This window comes from Papaver somniferum, chromosome 10 (assembly GCF_003573695.1).
Source record: "Papaver somniferum cultivar HN1 chromosome 10, ASM357369v1, whole genome shotgun sequence".
Lineage (NCBI taxonomy): Eukaryota > Viridiplantae > Streptophyta > Magnoliopsida > Ranunculales > Papaveraceae > Papaver > Papaver somniferum.
Window position 1 is genome coordinate 148,773,668 of NC_039367.1, and position 19,065 is coordinate 148,792,732.

At 41.9% G+C, this 19,065-nt stretch overlaps 1 protein-coding gene across 1 annotated transcript; it reads right to left on the reverse strand.

Annotated features, from left to right (window-relative positions):
* Positions 1-4,435: 4,435 nt before the first annotated feature.
* On the reverse strand, positions 4,436-5,587 carry LOC113316489. Its single transcript, XM_026564657.1, has one exon. The coding sequence runs from the start codon at positions 5,585-5,587 to the stop codon at positions 4,436-4,438; it is 1,152 nt and encodes a 383-aa protein (XP_026420442.1).
* Positions 5,588-19,065: the final 13,478 nt, after the last annotated feature.

Consider the following 19,065-nt stretch of genomic DNA (forward strand, 5'->3'; position numbering starts at 1 on the left):
GAGAAATGCTCATCAGAGCGAGCTTGCTGAGGCGATCAAGGCCGGTGTGAACGAGTACATCGCGCAAAAGCGCCGCGAGGTTGCTCAGAGAATGGGGGAGCCGGTGCTGTTCCACCCAGGATCTGGTCATGTCTTTTGTAGTGTTGCGCCACTAATTTGCCCTTTGTCGCGGGTTGTAATTCGTTTGAACACTTGACCCATGCTTCTTTGAACAACTTATTTGAATGGGGTGTTGCGTCGCCAAGCTTGTTTTTATTTTTTATTTTCCTTGACAATTTCCGCCTTTGTCATTGTGTTCAATTTTATGGTTGCTATCTTGTTGTTTGTGCTCCGTATCTGCATTTGATGTCACATGTATTAGTATTAGTGCCTTTTCTGTCGAACACACTCAACAAGCAGGGTCATCGGGCCCGATGCCATGTCCTAGGCGAGGTATCTCATCACTATTATTTAGATTCGGTTGAAGGGTTTTAGTCGTCATAGTTCTAGGACCGATAATCCCGAGTGGTTATCGACCAACCAACTCGGGAAAGTGGTCACGGCCACCTGCGATGGGGGTAACCTTTCAGATGTAAGTAGGTTACCTAGATGAGAAGAAATCATATCTTAACAACCTTTGGTATCTGTCTTCCAACCACCAGTACCCTTAGGCTACCTCGGCACTTGCACACTGTCACTGCCCCGAGTATCGAATAGCCAGTCGACTGTAAGTCACCTCGGCACTTCCACACTGGCTTTGCCCCGGGTACGAATGACCATTCGTTTGTAAGTCACCTCGGCACTTCCTCACTGGCTTTTCCCCGAGTACGAATGACCATTGGAGTGTATGTCACCTCGGCATTCCTCACTGGCTTTACCCCGAGTCCGAATGACCATTGGTCGCTCATGTCATATTTCCTACCCATCGCGTTTTTAAAAGAAATGAATGACAAGTATGTTGACCTGTTTCCCTCGAACCCTTCATGGGTAATAGAGTTTCAGATGTTGAGCGTTCCACGGTTTTAACTCGGGTTTGCCGTATGGTTTGAGTAATCGATAATCTCCCTCACCAGCTTTAGACACGATTGTGTATGGTCCTCCCCACCTTGATGCTAGTTTACCGCCCTTTTTGTCACGTTCCTAATCGGCTATATATTTCAACACTAACTACCCCGGTTGCAACTCTCTTGGTCGAACTCGTTTGTTGTATTCTCGTCGTAGTCTCCTTTGGTAATTCTCCATTTTTTGCAACGCCATCTCCCTTGTTTCCTCCAAGTCATCGAGCTTGGCCAATATTAGATCTGCCGATATGTTTCGCCTCCAGGATTCAGTTCTTGTGGTGGGTATCATTTCTTCAGTTGGTAGCATCGCTTCGGTTCCATAGGTCAACATATAAGGTGATAGCATTGTTGCTTCCCTTCGAGTGGTCTGATAGCCCATAAAACATTGTAAAGTTCTTCGCACCAATCACCGTATTCTCCACCTAATTTTTTTTTCATATTGTCGGTGATAGTTTTGGTTGTGATCTCGGCATGCCCATTACTTTGAGGGTATATGGGGGTAGCCTTGCTTTTTCTGATGTTGTAGGTGTTAAATAGTAGGTCGATGTTTTCTCTTTGGAGCTGTTTTCCATTATCCGAGACGATGGCCGCCGGTAGTCCGAAACGACATATGATGTTCTCCCAAATGAACCTGAAGACGTCCTTGTCACGGATATGTCTCAGTGGTGCCGCCTCCATCCATTTAGTGAAGTAATCCCTCACTACTATTAAGTATTTTCTCTGCCCCGATCCCACATGTAATGGTCCCACGATATCGATCCCCCACTTTACGAAGGGCCAGGGGCTTACTACCGTGTTTAGAGTTATTGACGGTGCATGTATCTTCTTACCAAACCTCTCGCATTCTTCGCAAGCTTGCGCCATTTGTTTTGCATCATCGTTCATATACGGCCAGAAGTACCCCCATCGTTTTCTCTCTCGCTGACAGACTTCGTCCCGAGCTGTGATTTCCGGATGCTCCATAGTGTAGTTCATTCAAGATTTTCTGGCCTTCTTCCTTACTTAAGCATCTTAAGAGTGGTCCCAGGTATGATTTCCTGTATAGGATTCTGTGTTTTAGCTCGTAAGCGGCCGATTTGTTTTTCACTTTGTTGATCTCGGGTCTCCCCTTGGGTAACTCGCTTGTCTCAAAGTACGAATGAATCGGCTTTCTCCAATCTCCGTCCGGATATCTGTTGTCCGTGTTGATAGCCACGTCGACATGCACCTCGGGCGTCTCTGGTATAGATGGGGCGAGGAGTCTCATGACACGAATACCCTCCACACTTGGGTCTTTGAGCTGGGATGCAATATATGCCGATGCGTCCGAGTGTCGATTATCTTTTCTGCATATGTGGCGAAATTTGATGTTGGGGATCCGGTCGATATAGAATTGGACGAGCTCCCAGTACTTCTGCAAAATCGGGTCGTGGACGGCGTATTTGCCTGTGATTTTTCGGATCACCAACTGCGAGTAGCTAGTTAGTCTTACATCTTGTAGGCACATCTCGACGATTAATCTCATGGCGTGAATCGCAGCTTCGTACTCGGTGACGTTGTTTGTCGCCTTAAATTCCAATCTAAACGAATGGACCCTTTTTCGTCCCTTTGGTGTGGTAAGACTATCCCTAGTCCCGATCCATCTTTGTTCGACACTCCATCGACGAATACTTCCCAACATGATGGGCTACTTTCTTCGAGTAAGTCGGCCGGGTTTTCTCGATCTTCTTTCATTCCGGGTATGTCCTCGACCTCATCTTCGTCGCTTAGTGGAAAATCTGCCAAGAATCTGCCACTACTTGTGCCTTCACTGTTGTCTTCATTTCGTAGAAAACATTGAACTGTTTAATTTGTGCCCCCCATTTGAAGATCCTTCCATATCGGCCTGCATTGTCCAGTACCGCCTCAATAGGTGATTTTGTGAGCACGCGGATCCGATGGGCTTGGAAATACGTCCTTAGCTTCAGGGTGGTGAAAGCTAGTGCTAGAATCATCTGTCCCGTCCTTGTATAATTTTTCTCGGTCGGACTTAATGTTTTGTTGATGAAGTAAACAGGCTTTTCCTCGCTCCATTCATTTCGAACTAAGACTGCACTGATAGTATATGAAGTTGCTCCGAGGTATAATGTGAGGACCTCCGATGGCTCGGGTCTTTGTAATACTGGAAGACTCGCAAGATGTAGCTTAATATTCTGAAACGCCTCCTCATAGGCGTCCGTCCATTTGAATTTCTCTCCCTTTTTAAGAGTGTTAAAGAAATCCTTGCATTTGTTGGACGACCGAGATATGAATCGCCCCAATGCTGTTATACTTCCGTTCAGCGTTTGTACGTCTTTTATTGTGGCTGGTGACGGCATCTCGAGGATGGCTCTGACTTTCTCGGGATCTGCTTCTATCCCCTTTAGAGTGATGATATATCCCAAAAATTTTCCCGATGTGACCCAAAAATCGCATTTGGTCGGGTTAACTTTCATTTTATATTCTCTCATCGTCCGGAAAATTTCCCACATGGCTCGGATGTGATTCTTGGCTAGGAGACTTTTTACTAGCATATCGTCGACATAGACCTCGATGGTGTTGTGGATCTGGTCTTCAAACATGTCGCCCACCAAACGTTTATATGTGACGACTGCATTCTTCAGCCCAAACGACATCTTGGTGTAGCAGTATAGGCCCCTTGGTGTTAAGAAGGAGGTGTGTTCTTGATCCTTGGGAGCCAGCGGGATCTGGTTATACCCTGCATATCCGTCCATCAACATTAGTGCCTCGTACCCCACTATAGATTCCACCAGTTGATCGATACTTGGAAGAGGGAAACTGTCCTTCCGACAAGATTTGGTCAGATCGCTGAAGTCGACGCAGATTCTGACTCCTCTGTTTCTCTTTGGTACCACGACCATGTTAGATATCCACTGTGGGTAGTGCGATTTCCTAATTATTCTCGATTCCTGTAACTTCTTTAGCTCCTTCTCGACGGCCGTCTGTAATTCTGGCGCGAGTCGCCTCATCTTTTGTCGGACCGGTTTAAAGCTTGGGTCGATTTTTAAATGGTGATAGCATACCTCCGGGTCTATGCCCTCCATATCGTGCACGCTCCATGCGAACGCGTCCATGTTCTCCTTTAGCACCGCCACGAGCTGGTTTATTTGCTCGTCTGATAGTAACGACCTGATCCTCACTACCCTTGGTTCTTCTACAGTTCCCAAATTAATCTCCCAAGTAGGTTCTACGACTGAGAAGTTTGGTTTTGGTTCCTTCATCGGTGTCGTCTCCTTTAATTGCTATGAAGGTTCGCTTCCTTGTGTTTCGTATGCCATGACCGCCTGCGAAATAACTTTTTCCAAGTCCTCTGCCGCTTTGGCTTCTTTAGCCTTGTTCTTCTCTCTCCTTTGTCGTGCTCGCCGCTCCTCATTTATTTAGGCATCGACCTGCATGCTCTGTCGGGCTGCCTGTGAATCTCCTACGACCTCGACTATTCCCTTGTACGTTGGAAATCGCAGCCTTTGATGATAGGCTGAGGCCACTCCTTTGACTCTAGCGATCCACGGTCTTCCGATAATAGCTTCATAGGGCGAGGCGACATCGACCATACAGAATGTAGTCAATGTGTCTAGGTAACCACCTCCGTTCGATACCCTTAGGGTTACTTCGCCCTTTGGGATGGTTACGGTGCCATTAAAGCCGTAGATACGATATGTTGATGGGACGAGTATATCATCTGATAGCTCAATCCTCTTGAACGTATCGTAGAAGAGTACTTCGAATGAGCTACCACTATCTGCCAGTATCCTTCTTACCCCCCATTCCTCAATCAGCAGAGGGATGACCAAGGGATCACTGTGAGCCTGGCCGTTCATTGGGACATCCTGATCCGAGAAAATGATAGGTTGCACCATCCAAGGTTCCATCGGCAAAGTCTTTGCTACACTGCAAATTTCTTTCCCGTTATGGTCCGTTTTGTGGATTCTAGACATGATCCCAGGGTTCAGATTGTACTCTTGAGTGGCTGAATGCGAAATCGTGTTGACAAACTGAGTGGATCTGTCGATTCGGACCTGATGGACAGGTTCATCGGGCGTAGCGGTTGGCTGGGATGGGTGTCGGACGAATTGTCTCAGGTAACCATCTCGAATAAGGTGTTGCACGATGTCTTTTACTTCGCGGAAATTATTTGTAGAGTGGCCTCGATACTGATGATAATGGCAATACTCCGGGTGATCCTTGGTCTCCTCGAACTGTATCCCTCTTGATGCTGGGTATATGATGTCATTCCTTTTTTCGACCTCTTTGAAGATTTCTTCTAGTGGAGAATTCAAAGGGGTGTATGTTCTCGCCTCGTGCCTCGGCCTCTTTCCTTTGGCTACCCATTCCTTCTTCCCATTTCCTCGTGTAGGTGGGCTCGGTCTCTTCTCGAGCCATGTTTGAACGTCGTCCGATGTTGACTTGGGTGCTGCGCTAGCCTCTTGCACTCCCCTATCCCTTGATTCCTCCTGAATTTCTTCTAGGGCGATGAAATGCTCTTTCATTTTCCTAATTTCTTTCAATGTCTGTGGTTTTTCAGTAAACATGGCTATCTAGATGGGGTCCGACCTCCCTAATGCGTTTTCGAACCCGAATATCTGCTGGTCGACTGGTACTTTCCCAATTTCAGTGCACAAATTTCTCCATCGATCGGTCAACGACCTGAGTGGTTCTCTAAACCGTCGGGCCAAGGTGAATAACCTGTTGACCCTTGGCCGAGGTCTGCTGTTGTGCATGTAAGTTTCGAGGAAGGCTTCGACTAGAGTCTCATAACTGTCGACTATTCCTGGTGGGAGATTGTAGAACCACTTCCTTGCCTCGCCCTTCAGGCTTGCCGGGAAGAATTTACACATTACCACCTCATGGTTCTTCCATTGGATTAGGGACATAGTGTATATCTTCAAATTCTCGACTGCGTCTCCCGTACCGTCGAACCTAGATGGAAATGTGGGGAGCGTGCACTTGGGTGGGAAGGCCCTTAGTTCTAGTTCTTGGGTGAAAGGGGTCCTCTCGGCCTCGCTTATGACCTCGGCTAGCTTATCTTCTTCGCCGCTTCCTGACAGCTTCCTTATCTTTTCTTCTAACTCCCTTAGCTTGGCTTCGGTTGCATTGCCGGCCCTTGTGTCTCTATATTGATGATTCCTCTCGCGCGCTTCGTCTTCTGTTGATGAATCCTCGGGTGGACCGTACCCTCGGATAGGTGGTGTCGGGGGTTGTCCTGATCGATCGGAATTGCTCGGTCCTGACGTTGGTGGTATTTTCCCGGCTCGGCCTTGGTGACCTGATGTCCCTCGGCTGGAAGACCCTCTCGACCTCGACCTCAAGTTCCGTAGCTGATAGTTCTCAAACTCTAAAGCTAGGTTCCTCTGCTGAAGATCCGTTAAAACCGCCTCTTGCCTTCTTTGACTTTCTAGAATTGCGAGTAGCGTTGGATCCGTACTCTCATGGCTAGAGTGACCATTTGGATGGCCTAAATGAGCAGGGGGTGGCGCCGTCATCATTGGTAGGGGAGGTGGTACTGTATGGGGTATCTGGGTCGATGCCGCTGGATCGACTCCGATAGTTGTTTCTCGTCCTAACTGTACTCGCCTAAGTCGTTCTTGCTCTCGTCCGAGTTCTTCTTGATACTCAACTTGTCGCCTGGTGTTTCGTCTCTGGGCATGGAGGATGAGCTCCTCCTCATCATCTTCTGTGTCTGATGCGGTGAGTCAATCTATTTGATCATCCCTCCTATGAGTAGAGACGATTCTCTCCAGAGGCGAGGGGTCATCGTCTCGCCCCAGATCAATTTCCTCATCCACAGTCGGCATACCACTTACAGCTGGTCGTGATTCCTCAGGTGGTGGATGCCCATCACTTCCCTGCCTCGGCCCCCGTTACTCCTCCTTGCATGCTACTGCTGGTGATCGTGTGGTTCCTCAGAGTTCTCCCCATCCCTGACGTGTTAGCCATCGGACAGAGTATGATGTAAGTCCGAGAGTTGTTCCTACCAACGTCAGCAGAAACATACAAAACCTTACTTTGACCTGTTTTTGAAAATTTTCTCTAGTACGTACGGTTTTAAAAGAAAAAGGTGACTGACACCAAAACTAAGTTTCAAAAGTACGATTCCCTCTACTCTTTCATACTGACCTCGCCAGTCTGCCCTGTTTTGACTCTTAAGTGTTTTTTTTAGACGGGTATCATGCTACGTCGCTTTCAAGGTTGCACGACGTCGCTTTCAGTACCACGACTCTGCATTAACTATAATTTGTCCTACATTCCCTAGACTCCAAATCATAACTCCTAGTTTTTTGCGAGTAAAAGATCCAAATTCGTACTTTTTATGAGGTCAGCACACCACATTAAAATTTGGATCAAAACTTATGAACTTCCTTGGAACTACACAGGGATGTCTTCTCTGAATTCCTTGGGTTATTTCGCAGGCGACTGATAATCTCCCGTGCTATTGTTTTGACATTTTCACAAGCCAACATGGAACCTCAAGCAACTTCAACCACACATCGAAGATGTTATTTGGGAGTTTTAGAGGTATTCCGTTGTTGAACTCGTATGACGAAAACTAAGATTGAAATACGCAGATAAGTGCGAAAACTAATACGAAAACGAAGATTGAAATATGAAAACAGACTCGCCTCCGAGCATGGCTAGTCGATCTGTTATCAGGATCCTTCTCTGGCCTCGACCAAACGCTAACAACGTTATTTGGGAGCTCTTGAAGGATTCCCTATCAACTCGACTGCTCGGAATTGACCCAACTGAAAATACTTGCTAACGACAAGACTTCAACAATGTAAACTCAACCATATCAACAAACTTCAAAACTAAACAAACATAAACATACCTCACCAAACAGAGTTCATCCCATAGCATCAACTAACACACAAGGTGTTCTTAGGAGCTTTTAGATCGTCTCTGTTGGCACACCCAGCCAAGGTATCCGAAGAACTTAGACGTTCCCCTTAGTCGGTGCCAGAATGTAGTGGCATAAAACGACACACTACATCCAATGGTATAGAAGATGAATTAAAAATAAGTAAAGATGCACAACAAACATAGACACGAAGATATACGTGGTTCGGTATGATTACCTACGTCCACGGGGTGAAAGGATGAATATTATTATTTCTTTTCCTTGATTACAAGGTGTTCTCTCCTTCTCAAATGGTGTAACTCTCTCAAATGTAGTGTCTTGTTTCTCTCTCCTTCAACCTGCCACTCTCTCTCGACCGGCCCTTGTATTTATAGGCCAAGGTCGACATACAACAAAATTACAATGTTGGTCACATTACATCAATTTTAGTTGTTCCCTATCGGACCTGCACTGCTCGCCCGACTTTCTGGTTTGACCGATAGAGTCTTGGTTTTTTATATTTCTTCACCCGAGGCCGAGTCTTGATCGTCTGGTTAACACTATGTCTCCCTTCTTTCTTCTTGTTCCTTTGTTTTACCATCTTCCTTCGTATGACCGTGTGCTTTCTGATCTTTCGCCCGACCTGTCAGGAGATAAAGGTCACGTCACATCCGACAACTGTTGGGCCATCACGTCCGACCCACGTGATATCTTGCTCTTTGCGCCATTCGGTTCTATCCTGTGCTTCTCCGCTCTTTTTCCTTTGGTGTATCATAGCTTAGGATCTTGCCACCTATCTTTGTGGATTATCTACACCTACAATACCGATCATCGTCGAACCTACTGCCAGGGGTGATGAATTTGCACTTGCCAGGGATGATGAATTCGAACGAAATGCCAGGAGGGAGGATTTGGAACATACTGCCAGGGGTAAGGAATTTGCAGTTGCCAGGGGTGAGGAATCTGCTGTTGCCAGGGGTGAGGAATTCTAACATACTGCCAGGAGGGAGGATTTCGAACGTACTGCAAGGGGTGAGGAATTTGCGGTTGCCAGAGGTATTGGGGAATTTGCAGTTCCCAGGGGTGAGGAATCCGAAGTTTCCAGCGCACGAGAAACGAGTGTCCAATTCCTTTAGCATTATATCCAATCATGTCCGAACATACTCCAAGCGATTTCAATGAAACACTGGTATCTTGGTGAGGAATTGCTTTGAAAGTTTCGTAAGTCATATAATGATTCACAATCGTCTTAACTGTTGAAGTTTCAGGAGCATAAGAGACAAGTGTTCGGTAATCCTTCCACAACAAAATTTTATTGCTTTTAGTCAAGGCAAATGGCTGATATGAATTTTCAACATCGAAATTCCAAGGTATACTATACTCAAGGCTCCAACTACAGGAGTTATAATCAATGCGAATTCGAACACGGCGTTTTCCATGAACAACACATAAATGCTTGGTTCCCTTATAGGACCAAATATCCACCCGGACACGGCGTTTTCCATGAACAACACATAAATGCTCACCTATCAATGCTAGGTACGGGTAGGCATTACTATAATGTGGATCATCTTGGATACATGGAGGTAATGATACAAGTTGGAATGCTTCATTTGTTAAATCGAGGGCCAACATCTCCCGCTCCCTGTCATCCATAAAATAAAGTATTTCATCTGCTAGGACGCCATGTAACCACGTTTTCAAGTGGTGTTCGGTTTCTCCAATGCTTCTCCATCCGCTGCCGCTGCCAAGAGTGTATATCTGGACCGAACCAACTCCTGTAATTTTGCTGGGGTAGTAAATCCTCACAACCTTGTACTCGTTAGTTTTTTTGAAGGTAACCAAATCCACATGCTACATATTGAGGTAGACCCGTTGTTTTATAAGTCTCACAACACTTATCCATGTTTAGCATAGGAAGATTAGCATATTCTCCAGTGAACGGGTTGCAGACGTGGACTGGATAACGGATACCGTGATTTAATATACCCAAACAAACCAAACCATTGCAAGAACCTATCAGGATATTAGCATCGTACCTTCTAACTTTCGGATGTTTAATCGTCTTAGTAAGCGGTTTGAAAGGGTTCACTGTGTAATCATCACTCACAATGTCATCATGATTTCCGTAATAAAACATAGCCGTCCTTTCCCGTTTTCTGCTTGGGGTACGGTCGTCTGGCGTAGCGAAATAAAGAAGACCCTCCTTCACCTTTCTGTCGCGGAGGAGTGTTTCCCATGTCTTGCATACTAATTTGCAGCTTAAGACGCAATCACTAGTTACACGTGAAAGAATTATCGATACAGTATCATTAGGAAGATCATCCATATTGGACATGGACCAAAGGAAAAAGAAAGAGAAGCAGATAAACCCAACTATAATAACTTAGTTTATGTGACTAATTCGATCATGTCTCTGATTACTTTATCTTGTGTTGTGTGTATATATTTTACTCCAGAGGAGGTAGAATCTTTTAGGGTTTTGCAAAGGGGCTAAAGGGGGTGTGGTAAAATAAATACTGTAGAAGTGTTTGGGAAAGAACCGCCGACGTTGGTGTAGTTTAACTCTTATGGTCCATTCGCCATGGTGTGGCTTGCTCTGATATCTTGTGATGGACTTGGTTAGGGTAGGGCATTTGGAGTTCAATCCGCCAAACTGACACGGACTATTTGCAATTTTGTAGGTGATACCTAGTCCACGGACAAGCGAGTGGACGCGGATATAAATTTAGAAATCCGCAGATGCCAACTTCGAAGTCCAATGGACAACCGCATATGTTAGGTTTGGGGATAAATGAGGATATTTATCAAATGTAGAAGTGTATCTAAAGCTGTATCTAGCTATTAGTCTAACTATGCCAAACATTTTATGACTGCGAGTTTAACTAGTCAAATTTTCCAAAACAATTGAATCTTTCTCACTTTCATGCAGTAAATAGTTTTCGGTTTAACTTTAATAGAATAGCTAGATTTAATTTTATGCACACTCTAACTACAGTTAACATATGTACACCATATTAAGAAAGGTCTTTGTGTCCTATATTAATTTCCAAATTCATAAAATCTATGTTGGAGGTAGCCGAAGGATGCCAACCGTAAATTTGATTGGTTATTTACTTGGCGGCTGCGGGTTGCTGAACCAACGTATAGGAATTTGGCGGTCCGATACAAAATGGGATAAATGGAGTAATTGGTTCAGGTGACCTTGTGCAGGTAATGGAACTACAACCACCAGGGCTGGATGCTCTTGATCTATTTTATATAACAACACTAGGATGAAAGAACAAAGAGGTGATTTTGAAACAAAATATTGACTCTGAAATTTAGACTGGCTTAGGATTTTTGCTTCATTACGTAAATTTGTATAGATGAGCTGAGCAAATGCCAGTTGCAGAAATTTTGATTATTTATTTGTAACCCGATCCAGAAGTTATGTTACATGTGGAATTCAAGTTAGAATAAACAAACAAAAATGTTGGATACTGGGATATACATAAACAATTCACATTTTAGACAAATAATTTAGCTTCCAAACTATTGAAAATTAAATTTCTTGAACTCCTAGAAACTTTAATGGAAGATGAGGTTAAAGTAAATAAGGGCAGGAGAGACTATTGCAACTGTTATATCATTCTAAGTACACAAGTCTTATTTGGGACCTATGGCTATGGTGTGAGGAAACAACTGGGCGATGACGAACTACCTGACCTATGGCCTAAGTTGAAAGGTGGATTCATCAGCAGTTGACAAGAAACTGAAACTCCTTACATTTGCACTCAGCTGTTCTTGTAGATAGAAAAAATAATGTAAGCATTGTATTGGATGACTCAAACTTTTACCGTATAAAAAGGAATGTCGAATTAGAAAAATGAATTGGACCAAATGAATCACTATAGGAATACCAAGGTAATCTATACTCTAGGCTCCATCTCCAAGAGTTATAATCCTTTCCCGCGGTAAAGGAATTTTTCTGCTTGGTTTCTTTGTAGGACCAAATATCCACCCGGATGCCGCACTGTTCATGAACAACACATAAGTTCTCACCTATCAGCGCCAGTACGAGTAGGCATCAGTATAATCAGCTTCTTGGATACATGGAGGTAATGATACAAGTTGGAATGCTTCATCTGTTAAATCGAGGGCCAAGGTCTCACGCTTTCTGTCATCCATAAAATAAAGTATTTCATCTGCTAGGACACCAGGTAACCACGTTTTCAAGTTGTGTTTGATTTCTCCGATGCTTCTCCATCCGCTGCGACTGCCAAGAGTGTATATCTGGACCGAACCAACTCCTGGATAGCTAGGGTAGTAGATCCTCACAACCTTGTACTCGTTAGTTTTTTGAAGATAACCAAATCCACATGCTACATGTTGAGGTAGACCCGTTGTTTTATAAGTCTCATAACACTTATCCATGTTTAACCTTGGAAGATTGGCATATTCTCCCGTGAACGGATTGCAGACGTGGACTGGATCACAGATACCATGATGAAATATAGCCAAACAAACCAAACCATTGCTGTCACATTATCACTCACAATATCAAAGGGCTCACTGTCACATTATCACTCATAATATCATCGTAATCTCCACAATAAAATGTGGCCGCCCTGGCCTTCTCGTCATCCTTTGTTAGGCAAAGGATACCGACCCCAACTCGTCATAAGCCCATGGATAGAACTCAACTCAAAAACCGGTTGACTAGAAGAGGGAACCCATTGACTTGTAAACTACCTATTAAGCCTCATCTAACCAATATGGGACTAGGATCCCGACATCCCACCACGCTTCCTGACCCAATGTCCTCGTTGGCCCATTCTATCGACACTGATCCGAAGGTAGCCCTTTCTTTTATGGCGGCTTCACTCCCCTGTTAGTATTCAATGCGGGTGACAACTACGCCCATACATAGGTGTTCCAACACTTTAATCTAGCCTATAGGTCACCCCTTCCGTGGAGCGGGCATGGGTCGTGGTGGTTGGCTCTAATACCAAATGTTAGGGTACCAACCCCAACTCGTCATAAGCCCATCGATAGAACTCAACTCGAAAACCGGTTGTCTAGAAGAGAAAACCCATTGACTTATAAACTACCTATTAAGCCCATCTAACCAATGTGGGACTACGATCCCAACGTCCTTCCATGCCGTCGCCAAGTAAAGAATACCCTCCTTCACCTTTCTATCACGGAGGAGTGTTTCCCATGTCTTGGGAACTAATTTGCAGCTTAAGATGCATTCACCAGTTACATGTGAACGAATTATTAATACAACATCTTTAGGAAGTTCATTCATACTGGACATGATGCACTGCTTTTAATTAAGATCACCGAAGGCAAAAGAAAGTGAAGCGCAGAGAAACCCTTGATGTCAAGTATAAGTTAAGTCTATATCTGACTTCTTTAAAATCCTAAGCTCATAAGGTTCCATGTTGAACGGTGACCCTCACCCACTCACAGAATTGATCCGTTTCACTTTTTCCTCAAAGGAGAGAAAAACGATTTTTCTCAGAAGATTCTCATCTTTGTTCACGTAAAAAATAAGGAAAAAAATAAGAATAAAACCCTAAAAAATATTCTTTCTCTGTTTTTTCCTTCTCTCTAGCTCCTTTCATCTGCCACTCTCCCTCTTTCCGTTCTCCTTCTCCAGAATCCGGAGGCATGTAAAAATGATGTCTTCAATTTTTGATGATACAGGTATTTTTGTTTGGTTTATGGGTTTGCTTTCGTTGGTGTTTTTGTACTTTTTTGTGAAAGCCATTTGATAAGACTAATGCCGTTTGTGATTATTGAAGTTCTATGGTCATCTTATTCAGTTTTAGGTTCATCAGTGCTGTAACAGGTTCGGATAATAGAAAGTGAAACTGTGAGAAGTTTTTGAAGATGATATACACAGTGACGATGGACAAAACAAAAGCTTGAAAAATCCATAGATCTGAAGATCAAAGTAAGGTAGTTTGTGCTTAACGTATTATCCTCTTTCTCTCTTTTTAGTTTTCTATTTCTAGGGTTTCCAGCCATTGTTTTGGAATTCTTTTCTAACGTTTCTGTAGAATATAATTTTATCTTGCTCAATGTATATTTAACGTTTGATTTTGAAATTTTTATCTTATTCCTCTGAGTTTTGATTTTGTATTAAGTTAATTTTAATCTTTTAGCAAATGCCTCATCATCAAATATTCAAAATGAAATACCGGAAGTAAACAAGGAGGTCACCAGGCTTACTAGGAAGGTACGCCTTTCAGTTTTGCTCCATAAGCCATCCTATGTGCAGTTGCGATCTAACAGACTACGACAAAGTATTCTTAAACCTGTGCCAAAACAAAGTATAAGCCAAGCGGAAAGAAGCCACTGTAATGGATGATGAGTTTTTCTAACAATTAACAATAGGGCTTTATTATTTTGTGATAAATTTTTAGGGTTCATTCGATAAGTTACTTCCATAGAGATTTTCATAGCTTCCGTCTTGAAGCTATTTTATTATTTTTGGATTCCAAAATAGGTATTCCGTACATAATCCGATCAACATGATTTTTCGTTTTTGATTTTGTAGGCGTGGGTTATCAAATCCGATCATACAGATAATAGGTTTGAGAAACTTACGTCTCTCTTTTAAACTATTTATGTATGTGATTGTAGATTACTATTAACTCCTGAGTTTCAGCTGCGTGCAATACTAGGGTGAAAAAAATACCAATGCCTATGACGACCATAAATGAAAGGCATGCATGGTGTTCCGACAGATACCGAGTAAAACACCAGATCCAGCAAGTACACTTTTCCTCTTTGGATTTTGGATTTTGAGATTTTGATTTGGGTGAATGAATGCATGCAGCTGGAAATGGTAGACTGGGAAGAAATTGATGTCATCTCAAAAACTAAACCGAAAATCTGACACGAAAAAAAACAACAACCTAAAACCAAACCATTAATGGTTGCAGAAGCATGATGATTGAGAGAGAAAAAAAACATCTTGCTAGGAGTGTATGGTTACCATGATGATTTCGTGGATGATCTATTTAGATATGTATCTCAAAGCCCATATATCATGTCGCTTTCTTGCTCTTTTGATCTGCATATAGCTTTAATTTATATGGCAACCTGATAAAGAAGTAAAGTTGTTACCATGAAAATTCTTTTGTTCTCTTGGATATTATGCAGACGTACGTTTCTTTTTTGCAGTATCGGTAGGATGAAGATGCTACTGGGTATCACTGAAAACATGCAAAAAAAATAAACAAAGCTTTTTTTTGCAGTAGTCTACACCAGTTCACAATGAGAAATTACTGAAACTCTACGGGTTTTGATGTTACAACAATGAAATATTATTTCTTGCCGTTGCATTGCATGTTTGCAAATTCTTCTATATGGGGAGTTGTCATTTCTTACTTGCATAAGCTTTTGAAAGTCGTTGGATTCTTGGAAACTGACAATGTTACTGAGCTAATAACGTCATCGCCAGTGAAGGCAACATTCGCACCCACATGATGTACTTCTTGCAGCGTTGCCAGTACGATACATTTGGCGGTATGTACATCTGGTGAACTTCGTCAGTCCTCACTCTTTGTTTGCTTTTAATTTCTTTGGAATCTTAGGAACTGAATTTTTTTTATTTTTTTTTCTTATTTCGCAAACCCCATGCAAAAGAACGGCATCTTAGGAATTTCATTGCCAATTATTTAAACCTGCATATTATATTCGTTCATTTGAGGTGCTTGATTAGGGTGGCTTTTAGTCTTTATCTACGTGTTAATGCAGATTGCAGAACTCAAGTTCGGTGAGTAATTTATGGTCTTAAATAATCCTTTAGATTACTGATGGGTTAATCCATGAATGAGTGTCCGTTACAGTAGCATAATGCTTTGGGAATCTTCAGTAAGTACCCAAGCATTTTGTAGTGGTGGAGATCTGCCATTAAGAGGTCAGGTGTAAGTACAGCCTTTTATCTATAATATAGAAAAAGAATAACATGTTGATTTCGACGAATGTTTTAAATCTTTATGTATAGTATAATTTCAATACAACCCTTTTTTCCCCTAAGCTCATTCTCCTTCTGAATTCATTTTTCTTATGCTCTATGTAAGTTACCTGTTTCCATGCTATGAATATTAAGTTGTTTTGGAATATTAAGTTGCTTGGAATATACGTCGGATGGCTTAAATCTGTATATATTCAACCTCAAGATGCCCTATTATCTGGAAACAAGTAACTTCATGAACTAGCATTGTGGCTTCCTAGTTTGTCTTGCACTTTTTTCTTTGGTCAACTGAATATGTAATCCTAATTTTTATCCATGTTCTTTTTGGTTTTGTATCAACCCTGACATGTTGATGATGTTCACAGATGATGCCATTTTTATAGCCTGGAGTGGAGCGGATTTGAGGCTTGGAAATTAACTTGGTAATACAAAATACTAATTTTAATGACCGCAAAATCAGTATGAGTGAAGCTTCTGTCAACCATAGTCACTGATTAATGATTACCCTTGAGGTATATATGCCCTTGAGGTCGTTTGCTCTATGGTTTATATTCTTCTATATATATCTAAAATCCGTAAAACTCTAATATTGGTGATTGTTTTCGGGTGAATTTTTTTTTTTTTATCGGTGTTTCCAGGTGAAGTTACTGAAGTTTTTTTATCCATCTACTGTTTTGGAATGACAGGAGTCTTATAAACTTCTATCTGCTTTTGTATCCAAATATTGTTGATATATTATATATATTCAATAATGGTAGGATAGCTTGCTGTTGAAGGCATAAAGCCATAAACTACTGTCGGCAATTTTGGCGACATATCACACTAAATCCAAAATGCGACGTGGCGTACGAAGCCGTGCGACACCAAATCAAAAATATATGTGGACACCTCATCAAATCAAAAATCCTAAGCATGCATTGGGACGGGGCGAGGTGAGGCCGAGCCACACCAGATAAAAAGTGTATGACGATGGGTATATGTGGACACCTTATCAATACGTTTCCTAACCAAAATTTATTTATTTTACTAACTCAAATGATCCATTAAGATTATAGGTATATGAATGGATACGATTAACACGATTGTATGGATACATTTTGATTGATGGATTTTGGTTGAATTATATCAGCTTGATAATACTTGAAAAGGTTGTACTTTTTCAATCACCATTCAACCTTATAATGGATTATGTCGGAGCCTAACCGTATACATTTTTGGTATTGTGTATCTTTTACACCTGAATTTTATTTTCATATTTAAATTTAGATTTTATCTTCATATTTAATATGGTTAACCAAATCAAAAATTCTAAGCAATGGGAGGGCGAGGCGAAGCCGAGCCACACCAAATTGTTGGGACCGGACGAGAGGAAACCGATCTTTACCAATTCATATTGTGACGGGACGAGACGAAGCCGAGCTTTACTAATTCAAATCAGGACAGGAAGAGGCGTGGCGAGACGAAGCCGAAACCGAACTTTATTAAATCAAAAATATAGTTTAAAGAACAAAAATGCCCGAACGTAGCTCGGGCACAAAATCTAATTTATACATATAGTTAATTCGATGATGTCTCTCATCACTTATGTTGTGTATATATATATATATAGAAACCCGGGGAAGGTAGAAATTTTTAGGGTTTAGCTAAAAAGGGTTAGATTGGACGAAAGGGCCTAGAAATACTAGAACCACCGACAAGATATATTTAAAGAAAGTTCCTCTTTCAACAAGGGAGGATGGTGCTCATGGAATGTTTCACCCTGATATTTGTCTCAACAAACAAGACTTTAATTCATTACTAGAATGAAACTACTGGGTGTGTAATTGGGGTGTCTTAAATTGGATACCATGAGAGAGAAACAGTCGTACAGTTTCCCCACCCCTTATAAAAAGGGATATTTTGACTTTGGGTCACATAAAGGTGACCGGAGTTGCGTTTGGATCACGAATTTTTTTTAATTAGAGTTTGGATCACGGGACCACTGTTGACCGCGTTGACAGTTAACAAAGTTAGTTAACCACTTAGATGACCAAATATATATGAGATTTCAATTTATTTACTAACATGGCCATTGTACTTTCGGTTTGACACGTGTACGGTGGAAAAAGGCCACTAATTAAGGGTTGTGATTCCCAAATGCTCTAGGATTTGTTATTTCAGAAAATCCAATTCATTTCTCCTACTACTTTACTTCTATGAGTTCTCTTTCTCTCGTTCATCGCCTCCACCGTCTTCGAATGATTTGGTAGAGAAAGTCCAAATTTTGCTTATCAAAACCTCAAAATTTCCCAAAACCCAACATGTTCTATGGTTCTCTCTTCTTCAACCAGATTCAATTAGATCCAAATCATGATTTTTACATGAAGGTAAGAATTTCTTGTCATTCTTTTCAATCTCTGAAAAAATATCGGAATGCATCAGGACTATTCAACTCACGATCAGAAAACTTGAAATTCAGGTTTTCGGTTGAACTAGTAGGACCTTAGGAATCAAAGGTTTTGTCAATTTTTATACGAGATTGTAATGAATATTGGTAAAGGTTTTGGGTGGCTGTTTCTGCAGATAGACATTGAATTGTGATGAATGGATGTCATACGAAGTAATTTGGAGTGTGTTGATGTTTAGGGAACTTGGGTTTACTTTGAATTCGAAGTTGCAGGAATTATAGAGCTACAAAAAGATGTTTCTTCAACATTCAACAACAGCACCAATTTGTGCTCAACATATGTTCGACAAAATGGCTGAACCACAGGTTATGCCTTTGTCACAATCAGTTCCGTCCCTTCTCTTTCCGCTCTAGTCATGGGTTCAATGGTTGTTTATCAAGGATTTGAAGTGATTACCGGAGTTAAGAAGAGTACTGCAGAATGGGTTTCAATTGTGTTAGATCACTGCTTGGTCGAACTCGCATGCGTTGCTATCTCAAGCATGTTTTTCAATGTTAGTGATCAAAACTATAGGTCTTGATTTCTAGCCTATTTATAGATGTCTCTGACTAGGACATAGTTTGTGTGGTTGAGCTTAGACTTCACGGTGCTTATCACTTGAAGACGAAGAACTACTAAGGAGATCTTTTGGAACTTCATCGACAAAAGGTATGTGGATACTTAAACTCATCTATCACTTGGAAAGTCTATATCTCCTATATTGAGATATAAGTCATGTTATGATATAGATTTCTCTATACACATTTGAGA